Consider the following 14,449-nt stretch of genomic DNA (forward strand, 5'->3'; position numbering starts at 1 on the left):
TCAGTACAGAGGGAGTGCTGCACTGTCAGAGGATCAGTACTGAGGGAGTGCTGCACTGTCTGAAGGTTAGTACTGAGGGAGTGCTGCACTGTCTGAAGGTCAATACTGAGGGAGTGCTGCACTGTCTGAAGGCCAGTACTGAGGGAGTGCTGCACTGTCGGAGGGTCAGTACTGAGCGAGTGCTGCACTGTCAGAGGGTCAGTACAGAGGGAGTGCTGCACTGTTGGAGGGTCAGTACTGAGGGAGTGCTGCACTGTTGGAGGGTCAGTACTGAGGGAGTGCTGCACTGTCAGAGGGTCAGTACTGAGGGAGTTCTGCAATGTCTGAGGGTCTGCACTGAGGGAGTACTGCACTGTTGGAGGGTCAGTACTGAGGGAGTGCTGCACTGTCAGAGGGTCAGTACTGAGGGAGTGCTGCACTGTCAGAGGGTCAGTACAGAGGGAGTGCTGCACTGTCAGAGGGTCAGTACTGAGTGAGTGCTGCACTGTCAGAGGGTCAGTACTGAGGGAGTGCTGCACTGTCAGAGGGTCAGTACTGAGGCAATGTGCACTGTCAGTGGTCAGTACTGAGGGAGTGCTGCACTGTCAGAAGGTCAGTACTGAGGGGGTGCTGCACTGTCAGAAGGTCAGTACTGAGGGAGTGCTGCACTGTCAGAAGGTCAGTACTGAGGGGGTGCTTCATTGTCTGAGGGTTAGTACTGAGGGAGTGCTGCACTGTCAGAAGGTCAGTACTGAGGCAATGTGCGGCATTGTCTGAGGGTTAGTACTGAGGGAGTGCTGCACTGTCAGAAGGTCAGTACTGAGGGAGTGCTGCACTGTCGGAGTGTCAGTACTGAGGGAGTTCTGCAATGTCTGAGGGTCAGTACAGAGGGAGTGCTGCACTGTTGGAGGGTCAGTACAGAGGGAGTGCTGCACTGTCAGAGGGTCAGTACTGAGGGAGTGTTGCACTGTCAGAGGGTCAGTACTGAGGGAGTTCTGCAATGTCTGAGGGTCAGTACTGAGGGAGTGCTACACTGTCAGAAGGACAGTACTGAGGGAGTGCTGCACTGTCAGAGGGTCAGTACTGAGGCAATGTGCACTGTCAGTGGTCAGTACTGAGGGAGTGCTGCTATGTCAGAAGGTCAGTACTGAGGGGGTGCTGCACTGTCAGAAGGTCAGTACTGAGGGAGTGCTGCACTGTCAGAAGGTCAGTACTGAGGGGGTGCTTCATTGTCTGAGGGTTAGTACTGAGGGAGTGCTGCACTGTCAGAAGGTCAGTACTGAGGCAATGTGCGGCATTGTCTGAGGGTTAGTACTGAGGGAGTGCTGCACTGTCAGAAGGTCAGTACTGAGGGAGTGCTGCACTGTCAGAAGGTCAGTACTGAGGGGGTGCTGCACTGTCAGAAGGTCAGTACTGAGGGGGTGCTGCACTGTCAGAAGGACAGTACTGAGGGGGTGCTGCACTGTCAGAAGGTCAGTACTGAGGCAATGTGCGGCATTGTCTGAGGGTTAGTACTGAGGGAGTGCTGCACTGTCAGAAGGTCAGTACTGAGGGAGTGCTGCACTGTCAGAAGGACAGTACTGAGGGGGTGCTGCACTGTCAGAAGGTCAGTACTGAGGGGGTGCTGCACTGTCAGAAGGTCAGTACTGAGGGAGTGCTGCACTGTCAAAAGGACAGTACTGAGGGGGTGCTGCACTGTCAGAAGGTCAGTACTGAGGGGGTGCTGCACTGTCAGAAGGTCAGTACTGAGGGAGTGCTGCACTGTCAGAAGGTCAGTACTGAGGGAGTGCTGCACTGTCAGAAGGTCAGTACTGAGAGAGTGCTGCACTGTCCGTGGTCTGTGTTGAGGGAGTGCTGCATTATTACAATGCCATCATTGAATCATGTTAAGCTGAGATTCTGTCTGCTTGTCAGGGGTTCTGAGGCTTCACTGTTAAGTCTCGTGCCTTCAGCTACCGAGGCCCCAAGCTCTGGAATTCCTTCCCTAAACCTCTTTGGCTCTCTACCTCTCTTCGGTCCTTTAATACACTTCTTGAAACCTACCTCATTGTGCAGGATTTTAGTTAATTTCCTAATCAGTCCTTACATGACTCAGTCACATTTAGTTTAAAATTCTCCTGTGAATTGTGTTGCAACATTTTACTACATTAAAGTTGGTTTCCCTGAGTGTGATGGTGCCGGTTGCCTCGGGGAAAAACCTACAGAATCGGGGAACTGGAGTAGAAGCTTGGCTCCTTACTTGTACATGCAAAGGCTTCATGTCTCCTTCTCTCATCGGTAAAGATGCTCCTTGTCCGTCCTCACCCACTGGCTGGAAATTCGTACATAATTCCTGCCTGCCATAATGGAGCCTTAGGTGCCATATAGCATCTGAAGATGTGCTCTGCAAGGAGTAATTTAGCCCTCATATTGCAACATTTGAACTGTCCGTTCCACAGCAGGTGTGTGTGTGGTGTGTGTATGACGTTCATGTGCCTGGGTGTGCATGATTTATTTTTATTCATTCGTGGGATGTGGGCATCGCTGGCTAAGCCAGCATTTATGGCCCATCCCTAATTGCCCTTGAGAAAGTGATGGTGAGCTGCCTTCTTTAATTGCTGCAGGCCATGTGGGGTAGGTACACCCACAGTGCTATTCCTTCTTGACCTTGTAGCGGTTAGGTACAACTGAGTGGCTTGCTGGGCCATTTCAGAGGCCATTTATGAGTCGACCACATTGCTGTGGGTCTGGAGTCACATGTCGGCCAGACCAGGTAAGGACAGCAAATTTCCTTCCCTAAAGGACATTAGTGAACCAGATGGGTTTTTACAACAATCGACAATGGTTTCATGGCCATCATTAGACTAGCTTTTTAGTTCCAGATTTATTACCTGAATTCAAATTCCACCTTCTGGCATGGTGGGATTCCCCAGAGCAATACCTTGTGTCTCTGGGTAACTAATCCAGTGACAATACCACAATACCACCTCCCCCTTAAATGTGTGTGTATGATGTGTATGATGTTTGTATGTGTATGATGTGTTTGTAAGCGTATGATGTGTGTGTATGATGTGTATGATGTGTGTGTATGACGTGTGAGTGTATGATGTGTGTCTGTATGATAAGTGTGTGTATGTCGTGTTGAAGCATGATGTGTATAATATGTGTGTGTTTGATATGTGTGTGTACAATGTGTATAATGTGTGTGTATGTATGATGTGTGTGTGTTTGATGTGTGTGCGTATTATGTGTATATGTATAATGTGTGTGATATGTGTGTGTACAATGGGTGAGAAGGAGCTGAGAATTCTATCAGATACCTGGCTCCAGCTCCATACAGTGAAAGGGTTGGTCTGGATCGCAGACTATTCCAGTGCTGTAGATAGTGGCCATTTCATTCTGAATTTGGTTCAGCTGTAATCAGAATAATGACAAGACGTTGAGCTGTGATGTTGAGCATTTCTCCCACTGCCCAGGAAAATGTCACATTAACCAGAGGCTGCGATTTCCTCAAGCACTGAGGTCTCCATATGGACTCGATATTAACTGCCATCCCCACCCACCGGAGACAGGAAAGAGTCGGGGGGTGGGGAATTGGTTTAAAAATGTAATAACGTGGAACAGGTCCCCAACACATTGTGTACACACCTGTTTCATGACGGGAATTTCATGGTGTGTGTGTCTTGCCGCGAAGAGGCAACACTTCATTAACATATTTAAATGAGGCTCCCCCATTGCAATTGTAACTGTGAGTTTCCCAGGGATCAGAAAACCCGTCAGTGAAATCTGCCAGCTTCAGAATGCAAGAACCTTTTCCAGCACTCCTTGTGGGCCAGGAGCAGCAGGAGTTCTCTGGTCAGCCGTTAAAGGAAGCTTTTTGCCTTCCCACTCCCTATCGCGCTTTGCTCTCTCCCCCAGCTCCGATCTCCAGCTCTGATCCCTCCCCCCCTCCCATCCCGATTGCAGGGGGCAGTCCCCAGCTTGGCCCCCTGTCATTGGTTTTCCACCCACTGCCTGACCACCTATTTGGCCGGATGCTGAGCAGGAAAAGGGAAGAAAAATATTTAAATCGCTAAGATGCACACACAACCCAGCCATTGTCAACCTCCCTTTACCCTGTTCTGCACCCTTCCTGCACCAACTCCCCACCCTCTCCATCCATCAAGTTAGAAACTGTGTTGCGTGGGTATTGGTTAACAAGTGAAATAAATCAGTATTTAATCATTATTATAATTAATTCAACTATCAAGCAACTGCTAGGAGTAGATAACGGTTTTATCTCAAGTAGTTGAAGGTGATTAATGTTTCGCGCTAGCTTGTATCTCCAAACACTTCCAACAATCTCATTAACAGACCAAAGTACTCTTTACCATATCAGTGATTCAGTGTCTAGCAGAGTCAGCGCATTTACTTACACGGGTGTATTCTGCTGCAGGTAAAATCCCAGATCCTTTGTCCTGAAGCATCTTTAGTTGCAGTTTGATTTTTTTGTCCTTTATGTCATTGATGTTAAACTTGCTGGCATCATCAGAGGCTTTTTGGTAAAATGCGGACCACTTACCACCCACTATATTCTAGAGAAACAGTGCAGAAAGATTTGGATCAAATTTTTGACCAGTGACAGATATGCAGTGTATTCATATTCAATGCCAACGCTCGCTGGGTACTCTAGAGCTCTTACTTAGCATTAGTTTCATGTGGAGTGCTGGTTACTGTTGGACAGAAACGTGCATTTTTATAGTGCCTATGATGTAGTAAATTGCCCCATCGTGCTTCACAGGAGCATAATTAGACAAAAATTGATGTCAAGCCACAAGAATCTTCAGGCGAGACAGAGAAGGGGGTAAAAGAGGAGGGGGCATTGCAATATTAGTTAAGGAGTCAGTTACTGCAGTAAGGAGAGATGATTTCTTGGAGGGGGCATCAAATGAAGCTTTATGGGTAGAGTTTAGGAATAAAAAAGGGACAGCCACATTGCTAAGTGTTTATTAGACACCCCCAGATAGTCAGCGGGAAATTGAGGAGCAAATATGTGCTCAATTTGCAGAGGTGTGTAAAAATAATAGGGTAATTATATGAGTTGATTTCAACTTTCCCAACATTAATTGGGATAGTCATTGTGTTAAGGGCTTAGATGGAGTGGAGTTCTTAAAATGTATACAGGAGAACTTTTTAGCTCAATATGTAGAGGATCCAACAAGGGAGGGTGCAGTGCTGGACCTAATTCTGGGGAATGAAGGCGGACAGGTGGTTGATGTGTTGGTGGGGGAGCATTTTGTTGATAGCGACCACAACATGGTACAATTTAAGCTTGTTATGGAGAAAGAAATAGACAAGTTGCAAAAAAAGGTTTTGGATTGGGGGGAGAGCGAATTTTAGTAAAATAAGGCAGGATCTGGCCAAGGTAGACTGGAAAGAGTTACTTGTCGGGAAATCTACAGAAGAGCAGTGGGGGCATTCAAAAAGGAAATGGGGAGGGTACAGGCCCAACATGTTCCCTCTAGGGTAATAGGTAGGAGCAACAAGCCCAGAGAACCATGTATGACCAGAAACATTCAGGGTACGATGAGAAGGAAAAGAGAGGCTTTTAGCAAATACAAGGAGAGCAAATCAACGGAAGCATTAGTGGAGTACAGAAAGTGTTAGGATGGAGCTTAAGAAAGCAATTAGGAGAGCAAAGAGGGGATATGAGAAAGTTCTGGCTGGTAAAAGTAGGGAAAATCCCAAGATATTCTATAAGTATATCAATGGGAAGAGGATAACCAGGGAAAGAGTAGGACCCATTAGGGACCAAGGGGGAAATTTGTGGGTGGAACCAGAGGACGTTGGTAGGATGTTGAACGAATACTTCACATCTGTCTTCACCCAAGAGAAAGAGGATGTAGATATGGAACCTAGAGAGAGAGACTGTGAGATTCTTGAGCAAACTGTCATAGGGAGTGACAAGGTATTGGAGGTTTTGGAAGGCGTAAAAGTGGACAAATCTCCTGGTCCGGACGATTTGTGTCCCAGGATGCTGTGGGAGGCGAGGGTGGAGATTGCAGGGGCTCTGACTCTAATTTTTAATTCCTCTCTGGCCACGGGGGAGGTGCCAGAGGACTGGAGAACAGCTAATGTGGTCTCACTATTTAAGAAAGATTTAAGAAAGGTTGTAGAGATAAGCCAGGGAACTATAGACCAGTGAGTCTCACGTCAGTGGTAGGGAAACTATTAGAGAAAATTCTGAAGGAGAGAATCTATCACCACTTGGAGAGGCAAAATTTGATTAGGAATAGTCAGCATGGCTTTGTCAGAGGGAGGTCATGCCTAACAAATTTGATTGAATTTTTTGAGCATGTGACCAGATGTGTAGATGAGGGTAGTGCAGTTGATGTAGTTTACATGGATTTCAGCAAAGCCTTTGACAAGGTCCCACATGGGGGACTTATCAAGAAAGCAAATGCACATGGGATACAAGGTAACTTGATAAGGTGGATTCAAAATTGGCTTAGCTGTAGGAGACAGAGAGTGATGACAGACGGCTGTTTTAGTGACTGGGAGCCAGTGTCCAGTGGCGTACCACAGGGATCTGTGCTGGGTCCCCTATTGTTTGTCATTTATATAAACGACATAGATGACTATGTGGGGGGTAGGATCAGGAAGTTCGCGGATGACACAAAGATTGGCCGAGTGGTTAACAGCGAGGTGGAGTGTCTTAGGTTACAGGAAGATATGGACAGGTTGGTCAAATGGGCAGAAAAGTGGCAGATGGAATTTAACGCTGAAAAGTGTGAGGTGATATACTTTGGAAGGAGTAATGTGACACGGAAGTATTCAATGAATGGCCTGACACTGGGAAGTTCCGAGGAACAAAGGGACCTTGGTGTGTTTGTCCATAGATCTCTGAAGGCAGAAGGGCAGGTTAATAGGGTGGTGAAAAAGGCATATGGGACACTTGTCTTTATCAATCGAGACATAGATTACAAAAGCAGGGAGGTCATGTTGGAGTTGTACAGAACTTTGGTAAGGCCACAGCTGGAGTACTGTGTGCAATTCTGGTCGCCACATTATAGGAAGGATGTGATTGCACTGGAGGGGGTGCAGAGGCGATTCACCAGGATGTTGCCTGGGATGGAACATTTAAGCTATGAAGAGAGATTGAATAGGATTGGGTTGCTTTCACTGGAGCAGAGAAGACTGAAGGGTGACCCGATCGAGGTGTACAAGATTATGAGGGGCATGGACAGGGTGGATAGGGAGCAGGTGTTCAGATAGGAAGGGTCAGTTACGAGGGGTCACTTGAAGGTGAGGGGCGGGAGGTTTAAGGGGGATTTGAGGAATAACTTTTTTACCCAGAGGGTGGTGACGGTCTGGAAATCCCTGCCTGGTAGGGTGGTAGAGGCGATTTGCCTCACATCCTTTAAAAAGTACCTGGATGAGTACTTGGCACGTCATAACATTCAAGGCTATGGGCCAAGTGCTGGCAAATGGGATCAGGTAGACAGGTCAGGTGTTTTAATGCATCGGTGCAGACTCGATGGGCTGAAGGGCCTCTTCTGCACTGTATTATTCTGTGATTCTGCGATTCTGTGAAGAAGTGTTTTCAGGACAAATGACCAATAGATTGGTCAAAGAGGTAGGGTTTAAAGGAGGAAAGCGAGGTAGAGGGGCAGAGAGGTTTAGAGAGGGAATTTCAGAGTTTAGGGTCCGGGCAGCTGAGGGCACGGCCACCAATACTGGAGCCATTAAAATCAGGGATGCTCAAGAGCCTGGAATTAGAGGAACGCTGAGATCTCAGCGGGTTGCGGGGCTGGAGAAGGTTACAAAGATAGGGAAGGACGAGGTGATAGAGAAACTTGAAAACAAGGATGAGAATTGAAAACTTGAGACGTTCAGGAACCAATGCACGTCAGTGAGCACGGGGGTGATGGGTGAACAGGACTACGAGATACGAGCTGGGAAACAGGCAGCAGAGTTTTGAATGCGTTCGAGTTTATGGAGGGTAGAATGTGGGAGACTAGCCAGGAGGACATTGCAATAGTCAAGTCACAAAGGCATGAATGAGGACTCAGCAGCAGATGAGCTGAAGCAGGGGTGGAGTCAGGTGATGCTACAGGGGTAGAAAGAGGCGGTTAGGGTGTTAGAGCAGATATGGGGTCAGAAACTCATCTTAGAGTCAAGCAAGATGCTGAAGGTTGTGAACATATGAACATAAGAATATACAAATTAGGAGCAGGAGTAGGCCACTCGACCCGTCAAGCCTGCTCCGCTATCCAATAAGTTCATGGCTGATCTGATTACTCCACATTATCACCTACCCCTGATAACCTTCCACCCCCTTGCTTATCAGGAATCTATCTACCTCTGCCTTAAAAATATTCAAAGACTCTGTTTCCACCGCCTTCTGAGGAAGAGAATTCCAAAGACTCACGACCTTCTGAGAGAAAGAATTTCTCCTCATCTCCGTCTTAAATGGGCAACCAAGGTCTGGTTCAACCTCAGACAGTTGCCGGGGAGACGGATGGAGCCGATTGCTAGGAAATGGAGCTTGTGACAGGAAACAATGACAATGGCTTCAGTCTTCCCAATATTTAATTGGAGGAAATTTCTGCTCATCCAGTACAGGATGTGACATGGGACATAGAACACAGGACATGGGACATGTGACAGGATAGATTGGTAGTGCATGTGAACATGCCATTTTATATATGAATCTAGGTGGATGCCGAAAATTCTGAGTTCGAATAGCAGAGTTGGTAAATGCTCTGAGGCATATGGTATTCAACCATCTAGGCCAGGATGTACAAGGTATTGCAAACTTTAGCCTCTCCGGGTTGCGGGTCATGCTTGGGACATTTCCCACTGATCCATGCTAAAGCCCAACTTTGTGAATGGTGCATGATGGTATGATCAGTGACAGTTGTTACTGATCTACGGCCCAAACAATCCACATTGCTCAGGTGCACAGATGGATATCGCCATTTGAGTGAAGTACCATGGAACTGAATTGTGAATTGCTGGATTCAGAATATTAGCATGAGGAGCTAATTGGAGGGGGAAACGAGAACATTCTGAATGATATTTTCTTGCTGTTACATAGGAACAGGATGAGGCCATTCAGCCCTTGGATCCTGTTCCTCCATTCAATTAGATCATGGTTGATCTGTATCTTGACTCCATTTATCTCCCTTGGTCCCGTATCTCTTAATAAGTACCCTTACAAAAGGCTTAGTTTTGACATTTTTAGTTGACCTGCAGCCTCAGCAGCCTTTTGGAGGAAGAGAGTTCCAGAGACCCTTTGTGTGAAGACGTGCTTCCTGAATGGCCTGGCTCGAATTTATTATGCTCCTCTCAGCATGGAAATAGTTTCTCTCTATCTACCCAATCAAATCCTTTAATCACCTTAAACATCTCAACCTGATCACAACCTGATAAGAACATAGAAACAGGAGGAATCCATTTAGCCCCTCGAGTTGTTCCATCATTCAATGAGATCATGGCTGCTCTGCATTCTAACTCCAACTCCATGGGATCTTTGCCCCATATCCCTTAGTACCTTTGGTTAAAAACATCTTATTAATCTCGGTTTGCATGCTCATGTGTACTGCGGTGATGGAAAATACAGAACCCAAACTGAAGAGTTATAAAAATTGAATTTTCCCTTTAAAAAGTGGACAGTGTGCTGCAAAATGGCCACCAAAGGTCAAACGACCTGGCCTTGTATATTCAAACTGTCTTACTGTCTGTTAAAGACAAAAATATATATTCCAAGCAAAGAGGTGTCAATTACACCCATCCTGATCCCATCAAAAGGCACTTTAGAATTGAATGGGTTCTTCTGAAACAAACAAGGTATGAAGTAGCCACATCCTAATCCACTGTCGGCCACCAACAGGGAGGAGGCTCTACATCTCCCAACAGAGGCAACATGTGACCTCAACAAATATCTCACTGAAGAGAGAGGGAGAGAATCAGAACAACATCACCAAAAGCCTGTCCAGCCGACAGCTGAGAGATCCAGCAAAAGCCAAAGAAGGTGCCCTGCTGTGAATTGTACATTTCAATTTGTGCAGCAGAGAACTGAAAGTGATCACTGTCTCCAGATTGAAGTCTCAACCACCAGAGAAATCTACAAACAACCCAGGCCTGCAACTTTTAAAGAGAAATTGACCACTCAGACGATTCAACAGGTTTATAGTGAACCCCGAAAATCTACCTCACTTCAAACCACTTACCCTTTTTCCTCTCTATTTATCTACTCATGTGTGCATGTGAGAGAGTGTGAATGCATGTGCGGGTGCGTTTGCGACAATTTTGGGAATTAATATTTCTCAATAAATAGTTAATTTTCTGTTTTAAACCTACAAGAAAACCTGTTGCTGTCTGTTTCTTTGACAAATAAAGCAAAAGGGGTAAAAACCCTAGTGACAAAAACACTTGCTGCGGTCAATTGGAAGTTGAACAGTGGGAAACACCCACACCCCCTTACCACCTGGCCATAACACAATCTTAAAATTTAAATTTATCTCACATCTATTGTCATTTGTAGAGGGGAGTTCCAAACTTCTTTCAACCTTTGCATGAAGAAATGCTTCCTAATTTCACTCCTGAAAAGTCTGGCTCTAATTTTTGCCTCCCAGCCCTAGACTCCCCAACCAGTGGAACTAGTTTCTCTCAATCTACCCTCTCTGTTCCCGTTAATATCTTAAAAACATCAATCAAAACACCCCTTAACCGTCTAAATTCCAGGGAACGCCTCCCTAATTTGCTTAATCTCACCTTGTAACTTAACCCTTGGAGCCAAGGTATCATTATAATAAATCTTTGCTGCACTCCCTCCAAGGACAATATATCCTTCCTAAGGTGTGGTGCCCAGAACTGCTCATCGTATGACAGATTTGGTCTCACCAGGGCTTTGTAGAGCTGAAGCATGACTTCTACCTCTTGTGTTCTATTCCTCTAGATATAAAAGCCAGCATTTCATTCGCCTTTGTGATTATATTCTGTATCTGTTCCTGACATTTTAATCTATGTTCCTGGACCCCCTAGTCTCTTTGGAGCTCCACTGTTTCTAGCTTTTCACCATTTAGAAAGGACCCTGTTCTATCCTTTTTAGGTCCAACGTGAACGAGTTCACGTTTGTCTACATTGAAATCTGTTTGCGACAGTTTCACCCATTCAGTTAATCTATCAATATCCTTTCATAATTTTATACTTCCATCTCTGGTTCATACAATGCCACCTATCTTTGGGTCATCAGCAAATTTGGATATTGGGCTTTCTATTCTGTCATCTAAGTCATTAACGAATACACTGAATAGTTGAGACCTCAACATAGTCTATACTTAAGGGAATGCAATCCTAGTCTATGCAGCCTATCCTCCAAACCTTTTAACCCCAGTATCATTCTGTAATCGTTGCATTGTGGCCAATCGACACTGTCATTTTATCCTCAATAGCTATGTATTGCGGAAATGTATTTCAGCACTCACTCAAAGGACATTTTATGACACTTTGCATTACACTATCAAGATTTGAAATTGCTGAGCGTGGATGATGTTTTGCTGACAGCAGCCTGTCCAAGGGTGGGAGTGACTGTCAGCCTTTTATTCTGCTTCCTACTAACCAGGCCAACAGCTACAGGCCTTCCAACTGTTCCCAACGAGAATGGAATGAATATCAGGCGGGTTCAATAACAAATGTCATTGCTCTGTCCAATTAATGACCAGCCACTGAAGACCAAAATTTACCTCCAGGTTTTTGCAAATCTAAAGGAGTAGCATGGTGAGTGCATTATGGTCAAGGTAGTGTACTTTTAAATATGGATCGGGGTCAAAGCACAATAGTAGCATTATGCAGCAGGTCACAGTGCTCAATGGTTAGGGAAACATACATTGAAAAACATAGGAGTTACAGCACAGGAACAGGCCATTCGGCCCAACCAGTCAGTGTTGTGTTTACCCTCCACCTGAGCAAATAACCTGAACTACATTTACCTGCCCTGTTCCCCTTTTCCTTCAACCATCTACCCATTCTGATTTTGAATGTTGACAGTTTCTGCCTCAACCACTAAGCCTGGAAGTGAATTTCTTGGTGTTACCACTCTCCATATAAAGATATTTTTCTTACTCACTGTTTTATATCTCTTGCATCTATAGCCCCGCGTTCTAGATTTCTCAACCACTGGAAACAGTCTGGTTCTGGCTGTCAACCTTATATAACGTTTTATTACATTAAAGGTGCTATGTAATTACAAGTTGTTGTTATTTAAGAATTATGAAGCAGCAGGGAGCCATTCAGTACCCCGAGTGAGCTCCAGCATTCAGTTAGATCTTGAGATCTGTATCTCAACTCCATCCTCGGGATGTGGGCTTTGCTGGCATTTATTGGACATCCCTTTACCCTGATCAGGTAGTAGCAATTTGATACAACTGAGTTGCTTACTAGGTCACTTCAGAGGACAAGTCTCATCTTGTTACCCTGGTGGCTCTGTTTAGATTAGAGATACAGCACTGAAACAGGCCCTTCGGCCCACCGAGTCTGTGCCGAACATCAACCACCCATTTATACTAATCCTACACTAATCCCATATTCCTACCAAACATCCCCACCTGTCCCTATATTTCCCTACCACCTACCTATACTAGTGACAATTTATAATGGCCAATTTACCTATCAACCTGCAAGTCTTTTGGCTTGTGGGAGGAAACAGGAGCACCCGGAGAAAACCCACGCAGACACAGGGAGAACTTGCACACTCCACACAGGCAGTACCCGGAATCGAAGCCGGGTCCCTGGAGCTGTGAGGCTGCGGTGCTAACCACTGCGCCACTATGCCGCCCTGTTGATAACTGGACTGTCCAGGTTAGAACCAGGGGTAGAAGATCCCAGCTTTGATCCCTGTTAGAGCATGTCAACTTGAGAGGCTTTGCAATTATTCAGTGATATCTGTTAGAAAGTGCACTCGTGTCGACATTGGGTAAAGGCAGGATCAGGCTATGATGCAAACCATTTTCAAATAGCCTGCCGATGTTCGCACATGAAGGAAGACCACTAGTGTGGGCATTGGTGGGACTAGACAACAGCATAAGTCAGTGCTTTGAGGGAGGAGGTGAGGTGTAGAATACAATGAGGCAGGTACATAGCAAAGTTCATTATTGATATCTGCACAGATACCTCTTGAATCTGCCACTTTGCCCTCAGTGAATAAAACAGATATTCCAGTGGGTTATTCATGTCCAGAGCTTAAAGCCATAGTTGTCAAAGTACTCACCATTTTCTCAGCATTTTCATCGGAGATATTAGTGTTATATTCCCATGATGCCAGTGAAGAATTGTAGACTAGATCCTCAGCTGTTGCACTAAACGTGTCCAGAAAATTCCCAGCTTCTTCCTCAGGTGAAAGGGAAAGTGTAGCTGCCATGAGGCTCAGAACGCACAGCCCGTGCAGAATCATTCTTCTTTTGACTCGCACAGTCCTCAAATGAACCTTATCTTTCTGAGTATGTTTGTTTAAATCAGCTCCTATCGCGACGGCCTTTGAACAAGAAAAAAGGGCACAAAAGATAATCATTTTGAATATGCCCTCAAGCTGATATATGGTAACTATATGTGGAAAAGATAAGTCTAATCATATTAACTCTTTAATGATTGCAACTTTTAATATATGCAATATGGAAGTCACGATAAATTAGGAAATAATTGTTTGGTAGTACAGAACTTGAGTACTGCTGAAAATAGAGACATTTTGTCGAAGTTTTTTTTGTCTTGCACTCATCAGGACAATTCCTGATGAGTGTAAGCCAAAAAGCTTCGACAAAATATCTCTATTTCCATCAATACTCAAATTAAGAAATCTTTTGCAAGCCAGCCAATGCACCATATTATAAAAGGGTACGGACGTTTCTAACAGATTCCCATCTAGTACAGCAGACGGTGGTATAGAATGTTCAGACAAGGTAGAGGTGGTGTAGCTCTGTAGGTAAAGGGGGTGCGGCAGTGAGTAATAAAAATCAGCTGTTGGGATTTGTTGAAAGGTAAACACTGAGATGAAATAGTGAGGTAATTGTAGTATAAGAATTGTTATGTTCAAGTGAGGAGTGATCGAAGGGCTTCCCTCTCCCTGTTTGACCACAACAGGTTTAATTCTTTCTTAAAGTGTATGTACTGGCCAATTCAGTAGGTATTTGATTAGTTACTTGTGTTACGATGGAGGCGGGGGGAGCGTACTGTTAATTCAGTCCCACTTCTCCACATGTCACAACATATCAATAAATTTTCCTACTTACCGAAACAGTCAATTAAATACTCTTTTTGTCCCCAGAATAAAGCACACCAACCTGCTTTCTTTAATAAACAAAATTATCCGTTTATTATAAACCAATTCTTAACCAACAATGAAGTAAATATATATGCAAATTGAAATATTAAAGCCCCTTATTTTTATCCTAGCCCTCAAATACACACTGACATACACAGCCAGTTAACTGGGAAAAAATGGATTTTTGTTTAC

The 14,449-nt window shown here is 45.0% G+C and overlaps 1 protein-coding gene across 1 annotated transcript in view; it reads right to left on the minus strand.

The window, feature by feature from the left end:
• Positions 1–13,393, minus strand: part of ace2 (angiotensin I converting enzyme 2) — a 72,555-nt gene extending 59,162 nt beyond the window's left edge. Inside the window, exons 1-3 of the mRNA XM_068026176.1 lie at positions 13,211–13,393; positions 4,374–4,532; positions 3,279–3,372 (exon numbers count right to left, since the gene is read on the minus strand). Of these exons, the coding sequence (XP_067882277.1) occupies positions 3,279–3,372; positions 4,374–4,532; positions 13,211–13,393 (436 nt within the window). The remainder of the gene's footprint in view (positions 1–3,278; positions 3,373–4,373; positions 4,533–13,210) is intronic.
• Positions 13,394–14,449: the final 1,056 nt, after the last annotated feature.

Source organism: Heterodontus francisci, unplaced genomic scaffold (assembly GCF_036365525.1).
Source record: "Heterodontus francisci isolate sHetFra1 unplaced genomic scaffold, sHetFra1.hap1 HAP1_SCAFFOLD_742, whole genome shotgun sequence".
Classification (NCBI taxonomy): domain Eukaryota; kingdom Metazoa; phylum Chordata; class Chondrichthyes; order Heterodontiformes; family Heterodontidae; genus Heterodontus; species Heterodontus francisci.